The sequence below is a fragment of the Balaenoptera musculus genome, chromosome 11 (assembly GCF_009873245.2).
Source record: "Balaenoptera musculus isolate JJ_BM4_2016_0621 chromosome 11, mBalMus1.pri.v3, whole genome shotgun sequence".
In the NCBI taxonomy this organism is placed as follows: domain Eukaryota; kingdom Metazoa; phylum Chordata; class Mammalia; order Artiodactyla; family Balaenopteridae; genus Balaenoptera; species Balaenoptera musculus.
Window position 1 is genome coordinate 58,971,410 of NC_045795.1, and position 22,165 is coordinate 58,993,574.

Below are 22,165 nucleotides of genomic sequence, written 5' to 3' on the forward strand. Positions count from 1 at the left end.
GTTTATGAAAGACACACCCAAGAGAACACGATTTTTAAAAAGTTGAAAGTGATGGGAAGGGCAAATATACAACAAAAGAATGCACAATAAGTTAAGAAAAGAAAAAATAAAGAGAAAGCACAGGTGACTATTAATATGGCAGCAGTGTCCTCAAATTCTGTACACCTGCCTTTCTCAGTCAGCTCACATTCAACCTGAGTCCACATCCGGCCTGAGTGCAAGGATTTGTGCCCTTCCCCCCAGTAAACCTGAGGATCCTGAAAACTTCACATTTTCCAAAAATCCATGCCATTATTCTCGTGACTTCTTGTGCTGGGCCTCTAAATGACCCATTGCAGGCCCCTTGCCTCTGCATATCTCACTAGCCAATGCCACTTTGAGGCCCCCCAGCTGTCTGCCTGAGCACAGCTAATATAAGGCTGTCATGTTTAATTAGAGTTGACTAAAACCTGCGGAGCATAATTACACGTTAGCCCAGTTAACCAGATGGAAAGACTCGATGTTGTGATATGTCATTTATCCCCAAATTAATCCGTGAATTTTATGTAATTCCAATCAAATGCCAAAGAAATCTTATTTTAAGGAAATGACAATATATCCTAAAGTTCATATGGAAGAAAAAATACCTAAGAATATACATGACAATTAAAAAAACAATCAAGGGGTACTAATTTTGACCAGAAAGCAAAATATGACATAAAGTGACAGTAATTAAGGGGTTATTTCTGTCATAAGAATAGACGAATTGCACAGAACTGAGAGTAGAAAAGCAGAATAATGTATCTGTGAGATTTTAGTTTTATGGATAACAAGACACTATTTTCCCCTCATTATAGTAATCTAGATTCTTAAGGGTCCTGGATAATCAAATAGAAACTGTTTTACTGGAAGAAAACTGTATTAAGTTTCATTAATCCTATGGTGCCCACTGTGACATGAGTTTTAGGCAAAATCCTGGGACAAATCAGAGAAAACACTTTTCAAAAAAACCACTTTTCTCTAAGTGTTCCAGTCTTCTCTAATTTCTTCTTAGTACTTCTTCCTCTTTTTAAAGAGATGATCCTGATAATATATCCCTACGGGCCTCACTTCATCCTTAGAAATTCCAAGACTAACAGTCAGCACCAATAAAATCAGCCATTTTTTTAAAAAGTTATATTATAAAAAATTTCAAATATAAAAATAGAATCATAGGGACTTCCCTGGTGGTCCAGTGGCTAAGACTCCGAGCTCCCAATGCAAGGGGCCCGGGCTCGATTCCTGGTCAAGGAACTAGATCCCACATGCCACAACTAAAGATCCCACATGCCACAACTAAAGATCCTACATGCCACAATGAAGATCCCGCGTGCCGCAACGAAGATCCCGCATGCCGTGACTAAGACCCAGCGCAGCTAAATAAATAAATAAATAAATAAATATTTTTAAAAAATAGAATCATATAGTGAGCTCCATGTATTCACCACTAGCTTCAAGAATTATCAGTGCAGAGCCGATCTATCTCTATCCTCACCCAATCCCCTCATCCCTTGAATTATTTTGAAGCAAATCCCAGTCCCAGACATCATATAATTTCACTCATAAACATCAGTGTTACAATTGGGGCAAAGATTAGACTTAGGGTTAAGGTTAGGTCTAGGGTTGCAACAGAGTGAGTTTTAGGGTTATGGCTTGGGCTTGGCTTCGGGCATTTGTTAACCTTAGGACAAAGAGAGCCATAGGGCGGAGGTAGGGCTAAGTCCAGCGTTATAATTAGGATTAGGGTTAAAGCCAGTGGAATGCTCATATGGTGAATGTAGTACATGTTCTTGATTTCACACCCAGGTTTTCTTTGCCTGGCTAGTGTGCGCATCCTCCATTCACTTCCTTCTTCTGAAATTTACTCTTATCTTAACTGTAACAACCTCACCCCTGGAAATTAGGTTGCCCATCCCTAGTAGCCTGCAGTCACAGTTTGACTGCTACAGGCATTCTAAAGTGACACCCTTGCCTCAAGGTGGGACCAGCTCTGGGGTGCAAATTTTGGTTCCAGGCTCCCTGTGGGTTCAGGCCTATTGTAGTCTCCATTGCTTAGCTCTTCTCATGCTCTGTCTTGTTTCCCTCACTGCCCTCCCCCTACAAGCACTTTCCCAGTAAATCACATGCACAAGAATCCCCTTCTCAGGTTCCACTTCTAGGCAACTCAACCTAAGATAGTGATCAACAACCCAAATATAAGAAGGAGATTAATGTTCTGAGCTGTCAAAAACTGACAATCACCTGCAATGCTTATCTCAATAAGAAAAGGAAACAAGATGCATAACCCCCAGTGACTACATATCCTACTTCAGGGACAATATTTTTCTCTCTCTCCTTCCAGTAAGCTCAAGGAGGCAGAATCCTATTTTTTTGTTCACTGCTTTAGCCTCAGGAACTAATGTAGTACCTGACACATAGTGGGCCCTCAATATATATCTGTTGAATGAATGGACAGATGATACATATGATTCCTCTGATCTTGCACCTAGACTACTGCCGACTCCAGGCAGTCACGATGCCAGACTCTTCTCTCACAATTTGAGGTTCGTTAGCTACAGCCAGGCCGTGAGAGAGCTCAGGGCCTTGACTCGAAATGACTCCCGGTCACACACACCGCGCTGCCTTGTCTTAACCATTTTCCTTCTTTTTATCTTTTGTCATCCTTGCCCCTTCATTCTCTGCGATAATTTTTCTTTCTTCTGTATTATTAAAATTTAATACCCAGGTGATTAAGAACCATCTCCAACTGGTTCAAAAATGGAGAACTCAATGGAGCAACTTTAATAAGCTAGCGACAAACCTCAATGTGCTTATTAAAAAATGGGTCTGTAATGAAGGAGGCACCACAAATTCCCGAGGAAAGGAAGAATTTTAGTGCTAGGATAATTGGTTAATTATTCTGAGGGGTGATAAAGTTATAACCTAATTTACCAATGTTCATCAAAACAAATTACAGATGGACTAAGTAATCGGATACCAAAAACTGAAACAAGTAGAAAAACAGGTGCATAACTAATCTCCATGTGGGAAATGCCTTTCTAAGGTTAAAAATAATTTTTAAAAAATCACAAAGGAAGTGTTAAACCTTTGGCACCACCCCATCACATATGAATTTATCCTCAGGCAAAAAATCAGAGATACTTGCCAAGATGGAGGTATAAAAATGTTCATTTCAGTGTTAACTATGTATCAGGAAAGAGGAAAAGAAACTGGTGTTTACTCTGGACAAGGAGAGTGTGCCTCTCCTCTCCCCTATCAGAGACTGTTAGGGAGGTTGACCTAGTAATTTGTAAGAGAAAAATCTGAACTCAAATAATCTGCAGATTCTTTGCACTGCTAAAGGTAAAAGTCAGGAGTGGGAGACATTTGTTTAGGCAAACTCCTCAATGACTTCGCTGATGATGAAAGGTTAGATTAGGTTAGTTCTGTCTAGAGGGAGGTGAGTAATGGATAGAGAGTTCAGATGCTCCACCAGATAACATGCTAAGACTTACAATTTTCCCCTGAGGACAAGGAAGAAAGGGAGGTAAAGTCCTGGATGAGTAGAAGAGGTGAGAAAACAGAAAGAGCTATAGGCAGAGTCCTAGGGGGGAGGGTGGTGCATGGTTACCTGTGGGAGGACTTGCAGGCTGTAGATGGGCCACACTTCATTTTGTCCATTTAAATTATGTGTATAAATAAAGTACACACATATATAAAATATAATTTAAACATATATTCATTTAAATTACATGGTGTACAGATAGAATAGGTAGTACAGTTATGTGCTTCCAAATTAGAACTGTTCAAACTGCATCTCTTATACCCAGTCCTGCACCCATCCACCCACTTCCCCTCCACCGAGTCAGTAGTTATTAGTTTCTTGTCCATCTTTCAGGAGATGGTGGATCTACTCTTTTATATATGAGCGACATATATTCTTGCCCCTCTTTTTTTCCTTCCACAGATGGTAGTCTACTACACTCAGTGTTATGCACCTTGCTTTTTCCCCTTAATCATTAGTCTTGGAGATATTTTCATATCAATGCACAAAGAGTAAATTCATTTCTCATTTAATCAGTCTCCTGTTGATGGACATTTGAGCTGTTACCAATTTTTAAAAATTACAAACAAGGCTGTAATGAATACTTCTGTGCATACGTCATTTTGCAAATGTAGGAATATATCCACTGGATAAATTTTTAGAAGTAGAATTTCTGGGTCAATGGGGATGTGCATTTATTATTTTGATAGATATTGACGGATCGCTCTCCCATCGGCAATGTGAAGGTGCCTGCTTTCTAACACCCTTATAAGCATCATGTCTAACATTCACTTAAAATTTTTATTGAAATATAGTTGATTTACAATGCTGTGTTTCAGGTTCACAGCAAAGTGATTCAGTTATACATACATACGCACACATATATTCTTTTTTAGGTTCTTTTCCATTATAGGTTATTACAAGATACCGAGTATAGTTTCCCTGTGCTATGCACTAGGTCCTTGTTGGTTATCTATTTTATATATAGTAGTGTGTATATTTTAACCCCAAACTCCTAATTTACCCCTCCCCCACTTCCCCCTTTGGTAACCAGAAGTTTGTTTTCTATGTCTGTGAGTCTGTTTCTAACACTTTTCAGTTGTTTCCTTTCTGGGTTGTAATCTCCCTCTGTTATTGCCACAACTTCAGTAAAACCTGTTTCACACAGTAACATGGGCTTTGGGGAAGGAAGAAGAAGAAAGCACTGCCAGGTACATGAGGGGAGTCAGGGCCAGAAGTGGATAGGATGTGCTGGAGATAAGACGGTCGGAAGGGACCAACCATTAAGAAATTTGTTGCAAGAAGTGACCAAAAAATACATTTTCACTGGAAATCTAGTTCATCCAGGAGTTGCCACAGTATGTGCGGTGGATGTTAGAGTGATTAATTTTGTTATTAAAGGAAAGAGACATCCTAGGAGGCCAGACATTTTACGGGCAATGGGTTAGTATTAGAAGGTTGAAAATCCCCCATCCAAGAGGGAGGTGGTGTTAGGCTTTTCATGAATAAGTTGGTGCTGGAAGGATGATCACGCTCCCTCCCAGGCCTTCCAGAGTGATGGGGTGCAGCAGTCCTGAGGCTCCAGGACTCCAGCTTCTGTCTCCAGGAGAATCTGTTCCCTGAAGGGAGGGCTGGAAACCCCATGACACCTTGGCCAGCCTCTGTGTCCAGTTCTCTGGGGAAATGACAACCTGGAAGAACATCATAGAAACCATCTCCTGCCCTCTCGGTTTATACCCCTGCTTAGTGGATTCCTCCCCACCCTCCATTCTGTTTCATTCATTTCTGTTTTTATCTTTACTAATGCTTTCCTTCTATTTCCATGGGGATCATTTTGTTGTTATTTTCCTAAGCTCACTGTCCTTGAGCTAAACCTAACAACAAAGAATTGGCAAATCACAACCATAACGAGTAACTTCTAAAAGTGGTTCTCAGGAACTGGCAGAGCAAGCAGGACAAAGCAATGTAAAAAGAGGATTTGGGGGCTTCCCTGGTGGCGCAGTGGTTAGGAATCCCCCTGCCAATGCAGGGCACACGGGTTCGTGCCCCGGTCCGGGAAGATCCCACATGCCATGGAGCGGCTAGGCCCGTGAGCCACAACTACTTAGCCTGCGCGTCTGGAGCCTGTGCTCCGCAACGGGAGAGGCCACGATAGTGAGAGGCCCACGCACTGCGATGAAGAGTGGCCCCCGCTTGCCACAACTAGAGAAAGCCCTCGCACAGAAACGAAGACCCAACACAGCCAAAAATAAATAAATAAATAAATAAATGTAAAAAAAGGGAGGATTTGGAAGATTTGAACATGCCAGTTAATAAGCTTGAAGATATGCATCTGAAATTTTGAACCCAACAAATAAAAAAAAATATCTTCTTTTCAAACTCCTGTGGAACATTTAAAAATATTGACCACTGATTAGACCACAAAGGAAATTTCAAAAAATCCCCCAAAGCCAAATAACATACAGGCCAACCGCAACAACAGCAAAATTTGTTAATTAAAACCAAACAAAACCCTAACTCTTAAATATCTCTTAAAGAGAAAAGATAATGCAAACTATGGATGCTATGCCTTTTCACATCTATAAGGCTATTAATTATAATTTTGAAGTTTTAGTCTGCTCTCTGCATTGTTTTTGTTTCCTCTGAGTTACTTTATTCGTTTGCTTATTTTAATCTTTGTCTTTAATGGAGTCTTTCCTTGTATATCATGATATTTCTGGCTATGTGTTCACATGCAAGGGTAAGGCACTAAAAGGCTCATTCAGTGTTTATTGCACATTTTGAGGGTTTATTGATTAATAAGCTTCATTTTGTGTCAAGGCACTGAAATAGCTCTTTTATTGGGAGAACTTGCCTAAGCCAGATGTCAGTATTTTCTCTGGGGCAAATCTCTTTTCCCAGCAAGGAACCTTCCAATCTTTGCACCAAAGATGAGAACACTAGCTACTGTCATCATTCTGGTCAGGAAGGTTCAGAAGGCATTCTCTATCCTCTAATGCTCTAAGTCCTTTACTCATGTCATTAACAAAGTACTTCCAAGTTTTTATCTTGAAAGCAGAAGCAAGGGCAGAGAGACACTGCCCAGAGTGTCGAGTCAGTTGGTAGCAGAGGTGGAATTCCTTTCATCCACTACCAGGATGAGGATTAAGTGCCCAGAGACTCACATGTTAGTGGCTGAGTTGGGGTTACTTCTGCTATAGATCCTCTGCTTATCTGAAGCCAAGTGCTTTCTGTGTTCCAGATGGAAAAGCCTCAGATTTTCCATCTGATGATGATTTCTTTCCTTGTTCTTAAGTGCCGTTATGGTTTAAGTCCTGATTCAGTCATTTTAGTGAGGCTTTGGGAGGCTGCATGGTAAATTCATGTGTTCAGTTCCTTGAGTCATGAGTCCAAATTATTTTGTGAGGACAGTTATAGCCTTTTACAAGTGTCCCGGTTTGGCTTCCTTCTGAGTAGAAGTGGAGCGTCTTTCTCAGGTTCCCCAGTTGTCATAAGAATATGCGAACTTCTTCAACACAGGTGCTGCATATTTAACTGGCTTGAAGGAAAAACTATACTCCAGGTATTTTTCATGGTAGATAAACCAGGATTTAAAGCTCTTCTATCTTTAAAAGTTGTGACCTAAGTGTAGCAGTGTCATTGGAAGCTTCTCTGCTGAGCCTCTACTCTGAAAGCTTCCCCAGACTAAACAGACCAAGAGGGCTGAGTGCCCTGAAGCATACCCATTCCTGCAGAGGCCAGCGGCACTGAATGGGGTAAAGCTATCTGCTTATGTGGAGGGAACACGAAGAGGAATCCGCCTATGAACTCAGTGTTTACAACAGTGCAGCTTTTCACAGCACGTGTTATAGACCTCGGGGATGCATTTATTTCAGGAATAAATTTTTCCTGACTAAACGGTTTGCTTTTACTTTGTAGCCAGTGAAGATTTAAGATTTTCTCTCTAATAGCAGCTAGAATACACAAAGCCCATTTCAGGGCCCATTCTGCACACTTACCGTCATTCAGAGCCTTCAAAATATGTATTTTTTTTTTTTTTGTATCTTCTCTCCAGGATCCAGGTGAATTTTCTTAATTTGTTTGCCCTTTCCCTATTTTTTTTTTTTGCCTAACTTTACATGTATTATTATTTTGCATGCTTCTTCGAATGAAGAAAGATAACCAATAAGTGATTTTATTTTCTCCTCTGCAATGTCTAACATAGTGCTTTGTTCAAAGGAACTTTGTATGTGACTGAATGAAGAGATTCTTTATGATAATCTAGACAGTAGGAAGAGGAAGCAGAAGGTATTTCTGAGAGGAAGAGGTTGCATGTAATTCAGCATTTGGTATCCTTCATGTCAGATGCATTCTTAGCAACTATAATGAGAAGGAAAATCTAAAATTGAGGTGAAAGCAAAGGTCACCCTGAAAGTGCCCAGGAATTGAAGCAATTAAGAACATGGTGTTTCAGCTCGGCCTTGTTCAAGAACCTAAACAGCACTCAGCTGTTTTTTATTTTTTGAAATTGAACTAATGCCTGTTGAGGTCCTACCTTTGGTCCAGTGGTGGTCACTGAGCAGGGTTCATGTACTCTCTAGCTTGTGTTTGTGATATTGTCTTAAAATTATCTATAGCAGTTCTTAAACTTTTCTGGGTCATTGGTACCTTTGAGAATCTGATCAAACCATGGACTCTCCACCCAGAAAAATGCACATGCACACAACATTTTAACTGCCTTGGCAGGTTCATGTATCCCCTGGAGGCATCCAAAGAACTTAGGCTAAGAAGCACCAGGATTTGGTATTGTTTCTGACATGAACGCTTAGGCTGTCAAAACTCGGAATAAACTAGTTGATATTTCATTGTATGTCTTGATTAATTAGGAAGTGATAGATGAGGAATTTTTTTCCACATCAAATCTCTTAAATACAAAAAAATGACAATAATGTCTAATGTAAGACTCCTGAGAAGGCAAGAAGGTTTAGAAGTCAAAGAATAGGAGATGTGGTTAACTTGAGATCAGAGAGAGGCACGGTTCCTACACGTAAAGGTTTGCAAAGCGTGGTTCCTTATCGGCAACATCCACATCACCTGGAACCTCGATAGAAATGCGAAATTAGGGGCCTCGTCCTGATTTACAGAATCAGAAGCTCTGTGGGTGGATGGGCTTGTTTTAACCAGTGCTCCAGATGATTCTGATGCCAAAGTTGATAATGTCTGCGCTAACTCGCATGGAAGAGAGGAGCTGGTGTTAACGTTTCTGGTGGCTGGAATTTGAGAACGTGGAGCTTTGAAAGTCATAAGCAACCAACTGGAGATCAGGGATCTGGTCTGTTTTCTCATGTACAAGAAAGAAGGTAATTCATAGCCTTCTTTTTTCTAAAGGGTCAGGAAGCCATTCGAGGAGCCATTCGTTACCCGGATGATGTCGTCACGTCCACCTGAACTCTGGAAGGCGTCAGAAAGAAAAAGGATGGAAGGAAACGGAGGACAGTGGGTGCAGGAAGAAATGACGAGGGCCCAGGACTCCACTGCCACCAGCTATGCAACTACTGCCCAGGCAGTTCCCCTCCCCCCTCCCAAGCCCCCAGTCCCCACACACAGTTAGGATAGACAGACTCTCCAACACTGCCGCCCACTTCCGAGCCTCAGCCAACGGCTACTCAAAGTGCTTAGCCAGTCAGCGCCCCTGCGCTCCTTCCGGCGTTCTGCGTGCTGCCCTGGAAACGGTATGGGCCAATCCAAACGCGGAGGGGTGCAGAACTCGCAAGGCCGGTCGCCGACGCTCTGAGCCCTGCACTTTCTACCCCTATCTAGGGTAGATCGGTGGACTCGTCCTAACGCTGGGCGCGAGGCCGTTGGAGTTGAGGGAGGTGCCTAGCGGCTTCACTTCCAGGCCCCAGCCAATGGGAACCGAAATGCTCAGCCAATCAGCGCCCTGCGCTCCTTCCGGCGTTCTGCGTGCTGCCCTGGAGACGGGCAGGCCGAATGCGAACACAGAGGGGTGCTGGACCTGCACGGCCTCACGCTGTCCGCCTTGCTCCATTGCTTCGCCCCTGGCTTTTGGCCAGTGGACTCGTCCTAAGGGGTCGGGGGCGAGAAGCGCGCACTCGCGGCCGGCATCCAGTGGACCTGCGGCTTCTCCCCACCGAGCTAGTAGGTGAGCGGTAGTGGCGGTTTTAGAGGCCACTAATGTGGGTTCCTGTCTCTTTCAGCGTTTGTTGGAGAGACTGTAGGCCTGTAGGGGAGCCGCCCACCACCCTCTCTCCCTCCGTGGACCCTGTGCCTTCAGCGCCCCCTCTTTCTTCGGGTTCTGCTTTGTGTTTGTGTTAAACCCTACCCAACTTTTGGTTCAGGGTACGCGGGACACCTCTTCTAGACCTGGGTTCGGGAGATGCGCTTTATAGACGCCCCGTATTCGGAGTTTTATCCCTTAAGACTCTGACTTAGCTTTCCGGGTTCTAAGCCGGCCTCGCTGACTGATGTCGGTGGACGTGGGGAGGCAGTGAAAGCCGCCAGTTCGCTGGCCGCGATCTACTTGGGGTGGGGAGGAGAGGGTGTTTACGTAGCGACTCAGAGCTTACACTTTCGACGTCAGACCAGGCTCAAAGCTTGCAGTTGATTTGGTTCGAAAAGTGTTGCGAGGAGGAGCACCTGTTTAGTGCTTAGCATAGTGCTCGCCGCCTTTTGTGCCCTCGGGAAAGGTTGACTTCGCCTGCGGTTTTCAAAGGTAGCGCGCATCCGGATGGCGAGTTAAAACGCAAAATTGCTGGACCCCGTTTCCAGAGTTTCTGATTCAGTAGATCTGGGCCCAGGGCGAGAATTTGCATTTCTGTCGAGTTCCCTGGTGTTGCTGATTGCCGCTAGAGAGGGAGTTAATGATTTGCAGGTGGGGATGATTAAGAGGAGGGTTCACTCATGTCTTTACCAGCGTGCCGTTACCACCTGAACCGTTTCAGAGTTTGTTGAATGTAGGCTCTGTCCGCTGAATCTGAAGTGCTTCAGTTGCTCGTATGTGTGAATTCCTCTGACTTCTGGCTTCTCAGATGATACCTAGGTGAACTTGTAGATTAAAAGAGACTTAAAAATGCACCATGCTTTTAGAAAATGTGGAAGACTAAACTGTGGTGTCTGGGAATGCACACTACAGTGAGAAAACTATAAAGAAACGCATGAAAGTCAGGAGAGTGATTACTTTTGGGGAGTAGGAGTTGTTATTGTCCTAGGCTCAGGGAAGGGATTCTGGGGTCGCTGGCAAAGAGCTATTCCTGACCTGGGTGATGATTACGAGGATGTCTCTCTTATAATAATTCATTAAAGTATACATTTATTTTGTGGGTTTTTCTGTATTTGTGTTTTATTTTACAAGTTGAGGTTACAAATGTTAAAAAAAAATGCATATTAGGAAGTCTAAGGTGAGGAACATCCCTGGGGTGAGTCAGAAAGAATCTTAAAGTCATGGGCTTTCAAATTTGGAAGATAAACTTAGAAGATCATCTGATCCAATTTTTATTTTAGTCTAAGGAAGTTGAGCCCTCAGAATCGGGAAGTGCTGCAGGTAATAAACGCTTGTCTAAGCCTAGTTTGTAATTGATGTGTTTTGTTAATTTCTGGCTGCCTGCTCTGCTCAGATGCCTCTATTCAGTGAAAGATTGAGGACATGAATTTGGCCTGACTCAAATTCAGAATTTTAAGATTTTATTTTTTTTCTTGTGGCCTAAAACCTTGTTTTCAAGGAATCACTTACTCATCTTACATAAAAACTTATTATTTCAGCGTCTTATTCTGATGTATCCTAATGTACCAATTTGTGAACATTTAATTAAGGTCTCTGGTTATTTTTTTTGCCACATAATTACTCCTGTTAAGGCTGCATTTTAGTGGGTCAGGACTCAGCACTGGTTCTGTTTACCTGAACCAAAAGACTGGCACATATTTCTCCAGGAAAGAGGGGTTTATTTGGCATCAGCAGGGAATCCCAATTCGGGGTGTGTAACCATGAGAAGCCACCGTGCAATTCCCCAGCATGGCAGGGAAGGTGAAAGCTTTCTTAGAGAGGAAAAGGAAGTTGGGAGGGCTGTAATAAACAAAGAATCCATGGCTTTTCATTGAGTTGAGTCCTTGCCAGCAAAGAAGAGGAATCTTTCTTCTTCTTGTTGGGCTCTGCTATCTTTGCAGGGCATGAGAGCGCCCCGCTTCTGGTCTCCTAACTCTAATTGAGGTTTCTGTTTATTAGTTTTTTACACTTCTCCCTTTTGATCAAGATTTTTTTCTGAAAGCATTGCTGATCAAGAGTCAGGTTTTCTAGTTTCAGGGGCTTTTTGTCCCTCAATGTCGGGAAGTATCTTTCCTGGGTGTAGTGTCTCAAGTCGGAGGGAAAGTGCACAGATGGGAAACCTATTAAGGTCACAAGTAACAAGGAAAGGTAGGAGGGAGAACTCTCATGCACTTTTAATCTAAAATCCATATGTTATCAAGATGATAAACATTGACGATCCTCTGAAGTCTTAGGCCATCATCAAAGGTTTGGCTACTGTATGGATAGACCATTCAAAATGGCTGTTCTCTGCTCTCTGTACACGCCTTGCTTGACCATTCCTTGCTTCATTCACATGACTATCCAATCATCTCAATTATAGAGGTTAATTAGTCCCTGGTAACTGATGAGCCCATCTGATGTCAATTCCCCCCCCCCCCCATAAATAGTAGCCTCCTCCTCCCTTGAGTAGTGAAGACTGCTGCTGTGTCCTGTCCTGCTTGCTGTCTGCCATACACGGTGGGGTGTCACTCCAGGACCTTGCTTCAGGCATGTAAGATCCTCTGTCCAATAAGCCATTTATGTCTCTGTCACTGAGTCTGGGCTCTTCGAGGCTTGGCAGCTACAAGGCTTGCAGGCCTGAAGGGTGCAGCCTAACAGTGACAAACTTCCAGCAGGTCTGATCTGGATATCTTGGGAAAGCTGTTTCATCAGATATTGTCTGCTTCAATTCCGGGAAATCTTTACTTTCAGGTCGCCAGAGGCTGTGCAGGTCCAGTCAGAGTGCGGTGCTTCCTTTAGATGTGTTGTGAATCCAAGAGTTGTATTCCTTGGAGTTTGGTGGCACAAGGGTTGGTTAGTAGTACTTGATGGGGGCCTTTCCAGTGATGCTGAAGACAGTTCTTCTGGAAGTGTCTTTTCTAGTAAATGAAATCTCCAGGTTGCAAGGTGTGATGCTTAAGGTCTTTGTCTCCTGAGGGTGCATGGTAAAAAGACCGCCCTACCGGGCTTCCCTGGTGGCGCAGTGGTTAAGAATCCGCCTGCCAACACAGGGGACACGGGTTCCAGCCCTGGTCTGGGAAGATCCCACATGCCACGGAGCAACTAAGCCTGTGCGCCACAACTACTGAAGCCCGTGTGCCTAGAGCCCGTGCTCCGCAACAGGAGAAACCACCACAACGAGAAGCCGGCGCACTGCAATGAAGAGTAGCCCCTGCTTGCTGCAGCTAGAGAAAGCCCGCGCACAGCAATGAAGACCCAGCACAGCCAAAAATAAATAAAATAAATAAATTTAAAAAGACCGCCCTACCAAAACATGGTTATTTTTAATTGAGGCAATTAGACCTTTCAGTTGGAGTATCTCTCCTTTTATTAATTGTGGATCGTAAGAAGCAAGAGCCAAGTGCTTTGGGTGTCCTCTGATGATCTCAAAGGTTGAGAGTTTCTGAATTCCAGAAGGGGTGGAGCTGAGATTTAGAAGGACCAACAGCAATGCTTTTGGCTGAGGTGTTTGGAGGGTCTCTACACATTTTGCCAATTGAGTCTTTTTTTTTTTTTTTTTTTAATTTTTATTTATTTATTCATTTATTTATTTATGGCTGTGTTGGGTCTTCGTTTCTGTGTGAGGGCTTTCTCTAGTTGCGGCAAGTGGGGGCCACTCTTCATCGCGGTGCGCGGGCCTCTCGCTATCGTGGCCTCTCCTGTTGCGGAGCACAGGCTCCAGACGCGCAGGCTCAGCAATTGTGGCTCACGGGCTTAGTCGCTCCGCGGCATGTGGGATCTTCCCAGACCAGGGCTCGAACCCGTGTCCCCTGCATTGGCAGGCAGATTCTCAACCACTGCGCCACCAGGGAAGCCCCAATTGAGTCTTAATAATGCCGTTAGTACACTCAACTAAACCAGAGGACTGAAGATGGTAAGTAAAGTGTAAGTGTTGTAAAACCAGCTGAACAGTGCACGCTCGTTGAAGCACCTGGCCTGTGAAATGGGTTACTTGATTACTATGAAGTTTGAGAGGAGTTTCCCAAGTAGCGATACTCTTTTCCAAAAGGACTTTAGCCACGTTAAGAGGCAGTAGGCTGTCTGCAAGGGAAGTCCAGTGAAAACGTACAGACCGTGACTAAAGCATACTTTATTCACTAGATGAAGTTATGTGAAATCCATTTGCCAGACCTCAAATGGTCCATCATGCAGATGAAAACGTCCCGGGGCAGTATGCACAGGCCTAACTGGGTTGTATTTTGACAAGTGAGGTAGGCACCTTTTGTGGCCTTCTTAATGTTTCCCCAGCAATATTGATTCATGAAGGCTATCATTTTGTCAGTAGACTGATGCTTTAATGCATGTACAGTGGTGAGGAGTGGGGATCTTAGTCTCCCATAGGACTGTTGTTAGTCCAAACCAGAGCTTTCTCTTCTATCAAACCAACAGTTGCTGAATTTCTAATCTTTTTTCTTTTTTAAGTCAGCAGGCAGCTTTCTTTTATTTATTTTTATTTATTTATTTATTTTTGGCTGCATTGGGTCTTCGTTGCTGCGTGCGGTCTTTAGTTGCGGCGAGTGGGGGCTACTCTTCGTTGCGGTGCGCGGGCTTCTCACTGCGGTGGCTTCTCTTGTTGTGGAGCATGGGCTCTAGGTGCGCGGGCTTCAGTAATTGTGACACATGGGCTCAGTAGTTGTGGCGCGCAGGCTCTAGAGTGCAGGCTCAGTAGTTGTGGCGCACGGGCTTAGTTGCTCTGTGGCATGTGGAATCTTCCTGGACCAGGGCTCGAACCCATGTCCCCTGCATTGGCAGGTGAATTCTTAACCACTGCGCCACCAGGGAACCCCCTGAATTTCTACTCTTGTTTTTCCTTTTCTGAGGCCAACTGTTGAGCCTTTCTAGCCAGTTTTTCTAAATTATCATTTGGAGAAATATCTCTTTGGACCATAACAGAGGTTTGGGTGCCGTTGGTCCCTTTAAGGGCAGCATTCCTTGCAGAAATAGCAGCAAGGTGATTTCCTTTTGCTTCCAGAGAGTCAAGCTTAGAATGCCCTGGAATCTTAATAATAGCTAAAGCGGCAGGTAAAAGTATTGCATTCAATAATTCCTGAACATAGGGGCCACTTAAAACTTTATTTCCACTGGAAGTAAAGAAGCCACATTGCTTCCCCACCATTCCAAAATCATGAGCTACTCTAAAAGCATATCTACTGTCAGTGTAAGTATTGACACTTTTGTCCTTGGCTAAACTACAAGCCCCTGCAAGGGTGTGTAATTCAGTATGTTGGGCTGAAGTAGCCGTAGGTAGAGATGCTGCCTCAACAACATCAAAAGGAGTTGCAGTAGCACACCCAGCAAAGTGTTTGCCATTGTCACCTTTAGAATAACCATCAGCGAACCATGAGAAGTCACGTTTACCCCGCGGAATTTCCTACGGAACCATGAGGTGGTTCGTGGGGAGAGGTACTTCGCTGGTGAAGGAGGGGAGAAGAGTAGCCAGGTTAAGTTATTACAACAATGAAAGAGTTATGTGAGGGGCAGTTAACACAAGGATTTCATAGGCGGTGAGGAGGCCAGCTGATAAACGTTGAGTGTAATGAGAATTTAGCAGAGCTTCTATCGCACGAGGTACAGATGGTTAAAGGGGATCGCACATGATTTTTCCAGTGGCCTTAACCAAAGGGCAGTGGCTGTAATGGCTCTAAGGCAAAGGGGGTATCCCTGTGCCACAGGGTCCAGTTGCTGTTCATAATACCCTTTGGGCTGATGGTGGTCTCCATGGTTTTGGGTGACTACCCCAAGGGCATGCTCTTCCTTTTCATAGACAAAAAAGAAAAAGGGAATATGATAATGGGGATGCCCAAGGGCAGGTAGGTTCATCAAACTCTCTTGTAAGGCCCTGAAGGCTGTGTCTTGTGGTCCTTCTCAAAAAATTGGGTTGAGGTTGTTATTGTTGAGTAAAACATGTAGAGAGATGGCTGTAAGAGAAATTTGGAATCCAATTTCTGCAGTAACCAACTAGCCTGAGAAAACCTCACAGCTGGTGCTTAGTTTTGGTTTTGGGAAACGTAGGCTGCCATGAAGTCTATCTGGATCTAGGTGTAGCCCTTTTTCTGATATTAGATGCCCTAAATATCAAACCTGGGTTTGGGCAAATTGCAGTTTTTCTTTGGTGACCTTATGTCCCTTTAAGGCCAAAAGCTTTAGGAAGTGGATGCTATCTTCCCGTGTTTCTGTTTATTAATTAAAAAATTTTTTTTAATTGAAATATAGTTGATTTACAATGTTGTGTTAATTTCAGATGTACAGCAGAGTAATTCAGTTATACATGTTTATTAATTTTTTACAGTTCTTTTTAATGAGTGGGTTTCAGGGAGGAGAGGAATGTAAAAGGGACTTAGCAAAACTGTTTCTTAAAATAGATAGATATTGGGCTTCCCTGGTGGCGCAGTGGTTGGGAATCCGCCTGCCAATGCGGGGGACACGGGTTCGAGTCCTGGTCTGGGAGGATCCCACGTGCCGCAGAGCAGCTGGGCCCGTGAGCCACAATTGCTGAGCTTGCGCATCTGGAGCCTGTGCTCCGCAAAAAGAGAGGCCGCAGTAGTGAGAGGCCCGCGCACCGCGATGAAGAGTGGCCCCCGCTTGCCGCGGCTGGAGAGAGCCCTCGCGGAGAAACGAGGACCCAACACAGCCATGAATAAAATAAATAAATAAATAAACAAATAAAAAAGGCATTCCTGCTTAAAAAAAAAAAAAAGATATTATCTGTGCCTTTTTTGGGTTTGATTGATTTAAATTCAAAACTCTCCCACATTTTTTTTTACTTAGAATTTAGAAATTTCTCTGTTAATAGTTTGATTTCTTATTTGATCTAGATACCAGGTTTATAATCCAAATGACTAAATGTAATTACTAGCCTATAAGTTTTTTTAATTTTTATTTAATTTAATTAATTTATTTATTTTGGCTGCATTGGGTCTTCGTTGCTTTGTGCGGGCTTCTCATTGCGGTGGCTTCTCTTGTTGCGGAGCACGGGCTCTAGGCACATGGGCTTCAGTAGTTGCAGCACGTGGGCTCAGTAGTTGCGGCACACGGGCCTTAGAGTGCGTGGGCTTCAGTAGTTGCGGTGCGCGGGCTCTAAGGCGCAAGGGCTTTAGTAGTTGTGGCACGCGGGCTCAGTAGTTGTGGCTCGCGGGCTCTAGAGCGCAGGCTCAGTAGTTGTGACGCATGGGCTTATTTGCTCCGCAGCATGTGGGATCCTCCTGGACCAGGGCTCGAACGCATGTCCCCTGCATTGGCAGGCAGATTCTTTTTTTTTTTGTTTTTTGTTTTTTTAAAAATTAATTAATTTAGTTTTATATTTATTTTTGGCTGTGTTGGGTCTTTGTTTCTGTGCGAGGGCTTTCTTTGGTTGTGGCGAGCGGGGGCCACTCTTCATCGCGGTGCGCGGGCCTCTCACTGTCGCGGCCTCTCTTGTTGCGGAGCACAGGCTCCAGACGCGCAGGCTCAGTAGTTGTGGCTCACGGGCCCAGTTGCGCCGCAGCACGTGGGATCTTCCCAGACCAGGGCTCGAACCCGTGTCCCCTGCATTGGCAGGCAGATTCTCAACCACTGCGCCACCGGGGAAGCCCGGCAGGCAGATTCTTAACCGCTGTGCCTCCAGGGAAGTCCATGAGCCTATAAGTTTTTATAGTAGAATTTTTCCCATTTTGCAGTAAGTTTTAATTTCATTGGAAGTTGGAATCATAGAGTTACTCCTAGATTCTTAGATTAATGGTTTCCTGTACCAAGATAGGGGTCAATAAACTGTTGCCTACCGGCCAAATCTTGCTCCTCTGTCTGTTGCTGTATGGCTTATAACCAAAGATGAATAAATTCTGTAGATAAAATGTACATCATCGTGATCATAGTCAGCAAAAATGTACTATGTACTTTTGCTAAGAGACTAGATCTTTTTTTAAAATTAATTAATTAATTAATTAATTTTTGGCTGTGTTGGGTCTTTATTGCTGTGTGCAGGCTTTCTCTAGTTACAGCGAGCGGGGGCTACTCTTTGTCGCGGTGCACGGGCTTCTCATTGCGGTGGCTTCTCTTGTTTAGGAGCACGGGCTCTAGGCGTGCTGGCTTCAGTAGTTGTGGCGCAGGGGCTTAGTTGCTCCGCGGCATGTGGGATCTTCCCGGACCAGGGCTCGAACGTGTGTCTGCTGCATTGGCAGGCGGGTTCTTAACTACTGCACCACCAGGGAAGCCCGAGAGTAGATCTTAAATGTTCTTGCCAGAAAAAAGAAATAATTATGTGATGAGATATGGGTTACCATCATAGCATTACTTGACACTATTACAATATATAAATGTATCAACACGTTGTACCCTTTAAACTTACACATTGTTATATGTCAGTTATACCTCAGTAAAAATATTGAGATAAAATTCACCCCTTTAAAATTGTACAATTCAGTGAATTTTAGTGTATTTACAAAGTTATACAACCATCCACATTATCTAATTGTAGAACATTTTCATCTGCCCCCAAAGAAACCCTATACCCATTAATTTATTGCTCTTTTACGTTCTGTTTCATAGGGATTTTGCTATGTTCTGACTTGCTGGGTATCATACAGAAACATAAGCTGTTTTTAAAGAAGATATCTTACTGCTTGGATAATTTCTGGGAAGTTTTATGTAGTCTAGCATGTATAATCCTCTCAAAGAGATGCCAGTTTAAAAGATGTTTTTGGTTGAGTAAATAACTTTATGTTGTTGGAAATATGTTTAATATATCAAATCCATTATTTTATTTCAGTTTTAATTAAAAATCTAGACTAGTAAAAGACTACCTCAAATTGTTATTCACTCAGGAATATTAGGGGGCTTTTCTTGGCCAAGAAAATGAACTCATTATCCTTGATAATGATGTGGATAGTTTAAAAAAAAATTCTTGATTTAAAACAGGAGTTGGCAAACTTTTTCTGTAAAGGGCCAGATAGTAAATATTTTAGAGGGTGTGCAGGCCATAGGGTCTCTGTTACAGCTACTCAACACTGCCATTGTAGCCTGAAAACATCCTTAGACAATATATAAATGATTGAGCATGGCTATGTTCCAATTAAGTTTTATTTACAAAATAGGCATCAGGCTGGATTTGGCCCAGGAACCAGTAGTTTGCTCACCACTGACCTCGAATAATATTTGGATTGACTCCAATCCCTATGGATTAGATAGATGTACTATCATTCCATATTTGTTTATAGAGTGTATTCACATACATTGTCTCATTTCTCATAATTTGGGTTTAGGTGAGGCATATTACCCCATTCATTATACAGATATTGACACAAAGTGCTTTCCAGTGTAACAGAGAAAGTAAGAGAGGTATCAAGATACACTGGCTGAAATCTTATTCATTCCCTGATTTTGTTGCATGTGTTGGAAATAGCTGTCATTTTCATTATATTTATTAAGGTCTTGTTACTAGGGAGTTGAATATTAGTTTGTGAATTGTTTCTTTTATTTTTTCCCCTTTTTTCATTCTATGAAAACAAAGACTTGTATTCAACATTTGTAGGTGAATATTTTGAATTTATAGAATTATTAGATTTATTTACATATTAAATAGCTTAGGCTAATTAATCATGCAACTAACTTGCATTTTTAAAATATAAATTTATTTATTTATTTGGATGTTATTTGGTCTTCATTGCTGTGTGCGGGCTTTCTCTAGTTGCAGTGAGTGAGGGCTACTCTTCGTTGTGCGGGCTTCTCATTGTGGTGGCTTCTTTTGTTGCACAGCATGGGCTCTAGGCACGCAGGTGTGCCACAACTACTTCAGTAGTTGTGGCACGCGGCCTCAGTCATTGTGGCTTGCGGGCTCTAGAGCGCAGGTTCAGTAGTTATGGTGCACGGGCTTATTTGCTTTGCGGCATGTGGGATCTTCCCGGACCAGGGCTCGAACCCTTGTTCCCTGCATTGGCAGGCAGATTCTCAACGACTGCACCACCAGGGAAGCCCCCAAGCTTGTATTTTTAAGTGTCATTTTTGTTTACTTTTTAGGAACTAGAGATGCTATTAGGCTGCCATTTTATCAAACGTGAGAAGTCAGCCCAGAGATGGAAAACTTCATTCTGTATGAAGAGATTGGCAGAGGAAGCAAGACGGTTGTCTACAAAGGGCGACGGAAGGGAACAATCAATTTTGTAGCTATTCTCTGTACTGATAAGTGCAAGAGACCTGAAATAACCAATTGGGTAAGTCAAGTATGTTTCCCTCCCTTTGGGAAAAGACAGAGTTATGATCAGATAGAGTAAGTAGTATGTAAACAGAAGCCATTGAACTCACTGTAGCAAATGGCACATTTTCAATCTGGAATGGGCAGCCTTCTCTCTGTAGTGCCACCAATCCTGAATAATGACTAATAAACATACCCAAGTAATTAGCAACTTAGGTTTTTGTTCTTTGTTTTTGTAAGAGTCAGGGAAAATATAGTCTATATTAGATCACTTACATTTAAATTTAGTATATGATTATGAAGCTTTCCAAAGGAAGGACACTGGGTGAGAGTGACTTGGGTTTGCAATAGCTGTACCAACTTTATAGCCCAGGCTCCTTGGACCAAACCTAGCTTTTTTTTTTCCAACTTTTTTTTTATTGCGGTAAAGTACACATAACATACAATTTATTATCTTAACCATTTTTAAGTGTACAGTTTGATATTAAGCACATGCATATTGCTGTGCAGCCGTCACCATTTTATATGAGGTACGTTTCAGAAACAAAGTACAAAGGTGATTGCCGGAGGCCAGGGAAACGGGAAATGGGGAATTATTGTTTAATGTGTATAAAGTTTCAGTTTTGCAAGACGGAAAGAGTTCTGGACAATTCAACAATCGAACTCTTGGTATTTGCCCAAAAGAGTTGAAAACTTATGTCCATACAAAAACCTGCACACACATGTTTATAGTAGCTTTATTCATAATTGAAACAATCAAGATGCCCTTCAATAAGTGAATGAATAAACAAACTGCTACATATATGCACTGAAATACTGTTCATTAATAAAAAGAAATGGGCTATCAAGCCACAAGGAGACACAGGAACCTTGAATGCACATTGTCAGGTAAGAGAAGCTGATCTGAAAAGGCTACATACTGTATGGTTCCAACCATATGACATTCTGGAAAAGGCAAAAGTATGGAGACAGTAAAAAGATCAGTAGTTACCAGAGTTTGGGGGGCGGGGGGAGTGGGAAGGATGAATAGGTGGAGTACAGAGGATTTTAGGGCAGTGACTCTCTTCTGTATGATACATGTCATTACATATTTGTCCAAACCCATGAAATATACACTCTGTTTTCCACAGAGGCGATACCATTTAATATTCACACCAACAGTGTGCAAGGGATCCCATTTCTCTGCATCCTTGCAGACACTTGTTATTTTCTGTGTGTATTTTTTTTTTTTTGGTTTGGTTTGGTTTGGTTTTTGTTTGTTAAAACAGCCATCCTCATGTGCATGAGGAGGTGTTGGCTTTCGAAAGGCGTGTGAACAGTAAAGGGAAGACAGGTATATGGGGCAAGGTGCACAGTAGTTGGTAGATTCGGAGCTGGGAACATGAGGAATTTCTCTTCTGATTAGGATTTCTCTGAGGTGAGAATCTAAGTCTATTAGGATTTCTCTGAGGTGAGAATCTAAGTCTTCAGTTAGGAGATGGGGGAAGGGGAAGGCAGTGTTCTAGAAAAGAGGAAAGAAAAGGTGTGAATTAGTCACCTGGAGGACAGACCAGCTGGGGCCATTTGAGATTGGGAATCATCAGTGGAAGGTAGCTCAGTCAGCGTGGTTTGTGTCTGCTTAAGTGCCTTGGGTGTATGCAGAGTGTGTGGAGGGTTGAATTGAACTGGAATAGCAGTACTAGAGCGAGTGAGCTGGAAAGTGAGTGAGTGGTGGTCATGGACTAGGATGTGTGGAAGAGATTTTGGAGAGAATACAGTTATCAGTAAAAAGAAAAAATCGATTCCTACTGGACAATGCTGTCCAGTAGGAATATAATGGGGGTTACACATATTTTTATTTATTTTTTATTTTTGGCTGCGTTGGGTCTTCGTTGCTGTGTGAGGGCTTTCTCTAGGCGGTGAGCGGGGGCTACTCTTCGTTGTGGTGCGCGGACTTCTCATTGTGGTGGCTTTTCTTGTTGCAGAGCACAGGCTCTAGGCGCACGGGCTTCAGTAGTTGTGGCTCGCGGGCTCTAGAGCACAGGCTCAGTAGTTGTGGCCCATGGGCTTAGTTGCTCTGCAGCATGTGGGATCTTCCCGGACCAGGGATCAAACCCGTGACTCCTGCATTGGCTGGTGGATTCTTAACCACTGCGCCACCAGGGAAGTCCTGGGGGTTACAAATCTAATTTTAAAGTTC

The 22,165-nt window shown here is 43.1% G+C and overlaps 2 protein-coding genes across 6 annotated transcripts in view; one reads left to right on the forward strand and one right to left on the reverse strand.

Moving 5' to 3' along the window:
• LOC118904265 (translation initiation factor IF-2-like) overlaps nt 1-9,569 on the reverse strand; it is an 81,592-nt gene extending 72,023 nt beyond the window's left edge. Inside the window, exons 1-2 of the mRNA XM_036870171.1 lie at nt 9,366-9,569; nt 8,942-8,971 (exon numbers count right to left, since the gene is read on the reverse strand). Of these exons, the coding sequence (XP_036726066.1) occupies nt 8,942-8,971; nt 9,366-9,569 (234 nt within the window). The remainder of the gene's footprint in view (nt 1-8,941; nt 8,972-9,365) is intronic.
• The window catches only part of ULK4 (unc-51 like kinase 4), a 541,913-nt gene continuing 529,225 nt past the window's right edge, over nt 9,478-22,165 (forward strand). For 4 of the 5 annotated variants that reach the window (XM_036870500.1, XM_036870504.1, XM_036870502.1 and 1 more), the window contains exons 1-2: nt 9,540-9,683; nt 19,812-20,005. In XM_036870500.1, coding sequence (XP_036726395.1) covers nt 19,868-20,005 — 138 coding nt within the window. In that variant the 5' untranslated portion in view covers nt 9,540-9,683; nt 19,812-19,867. Of the gene's footprint in view, nt 9,684-19,811; nt 20,006-22,165 lie in introns of all 5 variants that reach the window. The other variant, XM_036870501.1, reaches the window with a different exon arrangement.